Source organism: Oncorhynchus kisutch, linkage group LG13, assembly GCF_002021735.2.
Source record: "Oncorhynchus kisutch isolate 150728-3 linkage group LG13, Okis_V2, whole genome shotgun sequence".
Classification (NCBI taxonomy): domain Eukaryota; kingdom Metazoa; phylum Chordata; class Actinopteri; order Salmoniformes; family Salmonidae; genus Oncorhynchus; species Oncorhynchus kisutch.
The window spans coordinates 59,472,868-59,479,880 of NC_034186.2; the positions used below are offsets into that span (position 1 = coordinate 59,472,868).

At 39.9% G+C, this 7,013-nt stretch overlaps 1 protein-coding gene across 1 annotated transcript; it reads right to left on the reverse strand.

Annotated features, from left to right (window-relative positions):
- Positions 1 to 648: 648 nt before the first annotated feature.
- On the reverse strand, positions 649 to 6,707 carry LOC109901468 (cysteine-rich venom protein TEL1). The gene is made up of 9 exons (XM_020497467.2): positions 6,684 to 6,707; positions 6,266 to 6,361; positions 6,108 to 6,111; positions 4,573 to 4,673; positions 4,273 to 4,363; positions 3,819 to 3,961; positions 1,838 to 1,926; positions 1,632 to 1,714; positions 649 to 1,445 (listed from the first exon to the last, which is right to left on the reverse strand). The coding sequence occupies exons 2-9, from the start codon at positions 6,323 to 6,325 to the stop codon at positions 1,318 to 1,320; spliced, it is 699 nt and encodes a 232-aa protein (XP_020353056.1). The 5' UTR covers positions 6,326 to 6,361; positions 6,684 to 6,707; the 3' UTR covers positions 649 to 1,317.
- Between the last annotated feature and the right edge of the window lie 306 nt (positions 6,708 to 7,013).

A 7,013-nucleotide genomic window follows, 5' to 3' on the forward strand; every position in this document is an offset into this window, starting at 1 on the left:
ATATGTTCCTTCAATAGCATAGCCTATAGAGTTATTGAAATAGATAACAGTATAATTCATTGTTTTGCTTGTAGCATCTCTTATTCTCTTTAGCTATTTAAAAAGGATCCTTACAGTTTACATTCTAATATTTTAGTCAAAGTTAACCATGTCTGAGTTTATGTGCAGGAGGGTATGCATTGCTGAAGTCTATGTAGCCTACACATGAGACATGACCATAAACAGTTAAATGTAACCTTTTTGCATCAATTTCCAGACCTTAAATATACTGCGGAATACCTTACCTCTATATCAGTGTGCCAGTTCCACCTTGTGTTGCCTTCTCAGGGTTCTTATTAAAGTCATGTGTCGTGTTCCTGATTAAGGATTCGTTCACATAAATCAATTGTTAAAAAGACATATTGATCAGTTCCAGGATGTTGTAAGGGACATGAGAAGGGACGGTGTGTATCAAGCCTGCAAATAGTTATTCTGATACATAATTGACTGTTGTACAACAGAGGCATCTGGTGGTGACACTGACTATCTGATAGTGACCTGTTACTGAGGCCTTTTGGATCTATTTCCATCACCTCAGTTTCCCATTTAAAATCATAAGAAAATGTTGCGCTTTGGGGATTGTAAAACCATTAACACAGAGTCCATGAATGAATCTTCATGATCGTTTAATGTGATTGAGGAAAATAATAAGGGTTATATAATGCTGTCACATGAAAACATTTAATTTTGATAGAGAAAGTTACGAGCAGCATTCCTTGCATTTCATCAAACATCAAATAATGCCCTGAATCAACTTAAAGTTAAATGTGTTGAGGTATTACTGTTCTGTATAACCACATTACTGTGTAGTTTATTAGCAGAAATTTAAGTGTCAAAATGTTCACTGTTACAGTAACTGATGGAAATATTGCCTTCTCAAAATGTAGAAGATATTCCTATTCAACTTGCATGCAAATCAAATACGGATTTTTTGGGAGGTCAAATTGGTATGAAGACATTGAAATCAATGAAAGGGAACAACATAAATGGCTCTGCTTCCAACTATCATTAGTTACTATAGGTTAGACACCTTATGTTACCCCCAGAATAAGAATAATGTTTTAAGGTTTTAACTGTACCTTAGACCTACAGTGATAATTAAGATATTATTAGTGACAGTTAGTATTTTTCAAATGAACTGACTTCACCAGAAGTACAGTAGATAGATCAACCAGGTGTATATGTTTTTTTCTTTTTTTCTTCTCATAGACAAGGAAACAACAGAGGAATCATTCAAAGTTATCTTTCAGTGGACCATTTTGAAGAGACCTGGTGGTTTCATGTTATTTTGGAGGTGCACAGGCAGAGGGCGGGACACCAGGCGTACACCAAAGAGTTGCTGCACCCGGCCTGCTTTTTCATGGCGGCACAGTTGGCATACTTGTTTACGTAAGGACAGGGATTGGCTGAAATGACACACGAGAAGACACATTGGCAGTCAATTCATTGTATATTGACAGTTTACATTTGGTGATTATTGTACATTGAACCCGTGTGTGAACATGTTTTTAAAAGGCATCACTAACATTGCTGAGTCATATTGGTAAGATTTTAGACGGCAGGCATGTGTTTTCACCCTGTCTGGTACTTACTGCAAAGCTTATTTTCGCAGGAGTTGGGGCAGTCAGCACATGTAGCTCCTTCCTTGTATGGAGCCACTCCTTTGTAGTTTCCCCTGTTAACCAAAGTATTGGAATGATTCCTGGATGATGCCTGCCTTCCAATACCAGTTACAGTAAATAGGCTGAAATTGTACACAGGTGTTAGGTGCATTTTGGGTGCGATTGGTGCAACATACGCTCTGTAGTATTGGCATCCATAGAAGTAGACTGAGCCAGGACACAAGGCCACACCACAGCCAACCTTGTACGAACTGTTCCAAACCACCTATATGAAAGGAAACGCAGTTTAGTGTTATCAGAGTTTCATTGGCAAATAACCATAATCACACTTGTCGGTAACTACGCACCTCTTGGTCACATGAACATATTTAGCAGATGTTATTGCAGGTGTAGCATAATGGTCCATAACAATATACAGTACCGGTATACAAAATGTTAAGAACGAAGAACACCTGCTCTTTCCATGACATATACTGACCAGGTGAATCCAGGTGAAAGCAATGATCCCTTATTGATGTCACTTGTTAAATCCACTTCAATCAGCATAGATGAAGTGAAGGAGACCGGTTAAAGAAAGATTTTTAAGCCCTGAGAAAATTGAGACATGGATTGTGTATGTGTGCCATTCAGAGGGTGAATGGGAAAGTGTCATTGAATGGGCTATGGTAGTAGGTGCCAGATGCACCAGTTTGTGGGGGGGGGGCAACTCAATATTAGGAATGTTTGGTATACTCAGTGTATGTACAATACAATGACTGAAATTTTCTTTGCTACTCAAAGAAATGTCAATGAGTTAGTAATCTATTTTGTAAGTATACTCCTTTGGTGTCAACAAGTATATGCAATTAAATATCCCTGAAAATGTATGTGACAGAATATGAACTGTAGTTTTGGTGTGTGTTTCCTATCTGACCCTAATTAGTGGTGGACATGTAAAATGTATAAAAATACAACATAGTCCATTGCGGGTCCTTTTGTACCTAAAGGTCCCGTGTTAAGACTGCATAGTGTTGTTGCTGTGCACTCTGTTTTGGGTGTGGTCGAATCTGTTCAGAGGTTCTGAGGTCCTGAGCGCTCTGGAGCAGGCTTTCATCAAGGATCCCATTGTACTTTGCTCCGTTCATCTTTCCTCGATCCTGACTAGTCTCCCAGTCCCTGCCGCTGAAAAACATCATCACAGCATGATGCTGACACCACCACCATGCTTCACCGTATGGATGGCACCAGTTTTCCTCCAGGTGTGACGCTAGGCGTTCAGGCCAAATAGTTCAATCTTGGTTTCATCAGACCAGAGAATCTTGTATCTCATGGTCTGAGAGTCCTTTAGGTGCCTTTTGGCAAACTCATAGCGGGCTTTCATGTGTCTTTTTATTGAGGAGTGGTTTCTGTCTGGCCACTCTACCATAAAGGCCTTATTGGTGGAGTGCTGCAGAGATAGTTGTCCTTCTGGAAGGTTCTCCCATCTCCACAGAGGAACTCTGGAGCTCTGTCAGAGTGACCATCAGGTTCTTGGTCACCTCTCTGACCATGGCCCTTCTCCCCTGATTGCTCAGTTTGGCCGGGTGGAGAGATCTCGGAGGAGTCTTGGTGGTTCCGAACTTCTTCCATTTAAGAATGATGGAGGCCACTGTGTTCTTGGGGACTTGCAGACATTTTTTGGTACCCTTCCCCAGATCTGTGCCTTGACACAATCCTGTCTCGGGGCTCTCAGATAATTCCTTCGACCTGATGGCTTAGTTTTTGCTCTGACATGCACTGTCAACTGTGGGACCTTATATAGACAGGTGTGTGCCTTTCCAAATCATGTCCAATCAATTGAATTTACCACAGGTGGACTCCAATCAAGTTGTAGAAACATCTCAAGGATGATCCATGAAAATTGAGCTCAGGTGCATCCTGTTTTCAAGTCTCATAGCAAAGGGTCTGAATACTTATTCAAATAAGGTATTTCTGTTTTTTGTTTTTAATAAATGTGCAAAATAAAAATAAATAATACTGTTTTCGCTTAGTCATGATGGGGTATTGTGTGTGGAGGAAGTTGTTTTATTTAATCCATTTTAGAATAAGGCTAACAAAATGTGAAAAATGTCAAGGGGTCTGAATACTTTCTGAAGGCACTTCATGTCATAATGTATCTGCACATAAGATGAATGTTACCTGTGTGTAGTGGCCGATGGGTTTACCATTGATAGATCCATTGGGATAGGAGTAATCTCTGACCTCACTGTGCCAGGCTGTAACGACTTGAGTCCAATTCCTCGAAGCGGAGGACATGAACAGGTTCTCACCCATTTCGTAGTCTGTTCATAAGTAAAGCATGCATGGAAAAGTTTGCTACATACTGTCGGTGGGTAACAATGAAATCAAACTGGAACAGTTGACGAAAATGTATTTCAATGCAGGATATAAGATGTCAACAAATATAAGATACCAGGTAAGCTACCATAATCATGACTTTCCAAATATATTTGAGCTCAAGATTGCGCTCACATTGATACCATTGCAGCGAAAGTCTTGAGTTGCATGAATCAATCAAATATATTTGTCTTAGTTTGCTCTACAGCAGGGGACGAACAGGAGATGTCAAGGAGAGACAAAGGGGAAAACGTACCGCCAAGCATGCGACTGCTGGGTGGGCCATGAGTCATGGAGCAGGTGTCAACCCAAGCCTGAGCACTGGCCGCTGCCTCCTCGCTCCAGTTCTGCAGATCAGATACAAAAAACTCTAGAATAATGCCATCCACAAGACTGACATCCACATACTAGTGTCCAAGGAGTATACCATAGGGCTGCTCTATGAATTACATATCAGGGATTATACTCTTTACGATGGATTTTGGGGGATACTATGTTGGAAACATTGATTCTGAGGTTGTTACTGATGGAAAGTATATGAATCATGAAAGCGTACCATCTTGAGCATGTCTCTAGCAGTTGGCGTAACCGCTCTCCGGAAGGCGTTGTGCTGGTTAAGGATCTCAGCCTGAACTACTGTGCTGTCTGGGCACATTTCTACACACACACACACACACACACACATATTATATTGTGGGATTATATGCACATTACTTACCCCACAGGTAAATTCTTCACTAAACCATAATACAAAGCAACTATTTACTCCTAATGTATTTTCCAACATCTTGATTATGAGTCCCAAATCAATCCACTTTCTTTTGAAAAACAGCACGTGATGAATTAAACATTGTCTGTAATGAATAAATCCAGTTGAAATAGTTTAGAATCATGTTGGTAGAGGATAGTGAAAGTGCACACCGTTTGCAAAGTCTTCACGTTTTGCTGCATGAAATTGAAAGGGATTAATTGCAGGGGGGGGGGTGTTCTCCTACAGTACAGATCTACTCAACCTACTCCACCTTTCTGAAGTCAAATGAAGTTATAGAAAATGTAAACACACTACAACAAAAAAATATATATGTTTTGTTTTTGAGTATGTCTTCACACCCCAGAGTTAATACTTGGTGGAGCAGCCATTACAGATGTAAATCATTTAGAATAACATTCTACCGACTGTGCACAACTCTTAGGGCAGCATATGCCAATTATATTTTGTCAGAATTGCTCAAGCGCAGTAAATTTGGTTGGGTATCATTGATGGAAAGCATATTTAAACCTCTTTTCAAGTAAATTTATGTCAGGACTGAGTCCAGACCACTCGGCGACACAACACCTTTTGGAAATCCATTCGGGTGTGTCTTTGACATAAGGTTAGGTATAATTGTCTCACTGAAAAATACAACTCTATCCCAGGGTTTTCAGAAGACTGAGGAGGGGATTTTTTGGTCAATATTTACCTGGGCTTTGCGGCTTTCATATTTATTTTGAAATTGACAAACTCCCCAGACCGATGACAAGCTTTACCAAAACATGAATCTGCCACCATAATACTAACCCTGAGGTAGTTTTTTTTTCTACAGTAACATTATAACTTTTTTAATGCCAAAGACACACCTGAATGGCTTTCCAAGAGGTGTTTACTTGTTCCTGAATGGTCCAGTCTCAATCCTGAATTAAATCTCCTTAAAAAAGGTGTGAATATTGCTGTCCATCATTGATACCCAGCCAAAATTACTGAGCTTTAGCAATTTTGACAAAACAATGAATACATGTTGCCCTAAGAGTTGTGCGAAGTTGGTCGAATCTTATTCAAAATGATTCAATGCTTTTAAGGGCTGCCAAAGGTGCTTCAACCAAGTATGAACTCTGGGATGTCAAGACATATGCAATCAAGACATTTTCATTTAATTTAGAATTGATTTGGAGAATGTTCTACAACTGTCTTTCACTTTTAAAATCTGGAGTCGGTCGTGTAGCTCTGTTGTGGAACATATGAAAATGAATCGCTTTTTAAATGTTACGGCAGCAAGGGGTGTGTAGACTTTCACTGGACACTGTGTTAGAATGTCCGCAAGGCATTGTACTTACGTGACTGTGGGCACAGCAGTAGGAGATGGCCCAAGGGAAAGAATCAGAAAGAGTCAGATCTTTCATAAATACTTTAACATGTAATTGGCCTCACATCTAATGTACTGTTCCATATTACATATGTGGTTTTCTTTTCAGTAATTAGTAGGAGTACTTACCACATTGCATGCAGAGTACACATCGTGCAGTGTCAGGATGCAAACCAATAACGCAAACATTGTGTCTGAAATCCAGGAGAGAGACACTGCACCTATCTAGAATAAGAATCCACATGATCAGAATGGAGTACCTTGCCTTAATTGACCTGTTGTCAGAACCTTTGCACAACTGTATGAAAGTATCTATTGCATTTTTGTTACTGTATTTTAACACCAACTTTTGTCTTTTCTCACTAACATATTCACATTGATAGCCATAAGCGAAAAATGTACTAAACAATGAAAATAGGCAATCCTTTGAGAATCAAGACTAGCCTTTGCACATCATGGAGACTGATGGATTAATATTTTAACTTGCATGTTCTCGAATAGTTAATGCTGCAAAGATCTGTAATTCTTGCAGAGCGAAGAGGCTTACCTGCTCATGGGTCTTCAAGAGGTTGAGTGGCGCTTGATGCTGTTCTTTTTCCTTTTATAGGGCCAACGCCGGGCTACATTCGTGACTGTGGTTGGCTCACCGTTTTTTTCACTACTAATGATGCAGAGGCTGTCAATATTACACAATAGATGCAGAACAACAATGCATCCAGAAACCAGCATTGAGAAGCTTACAGGTAAATATGCATTTGTAAGCGCATGGGGTGTAGTTTCTCCACTCTGCAGCCCTCCACAAAGAAACGAGAAGCGCTCTGTAAATACTAGTGTAAATAAAAGAACAATTATGGATGGCGTTGACTGCATATGAGTG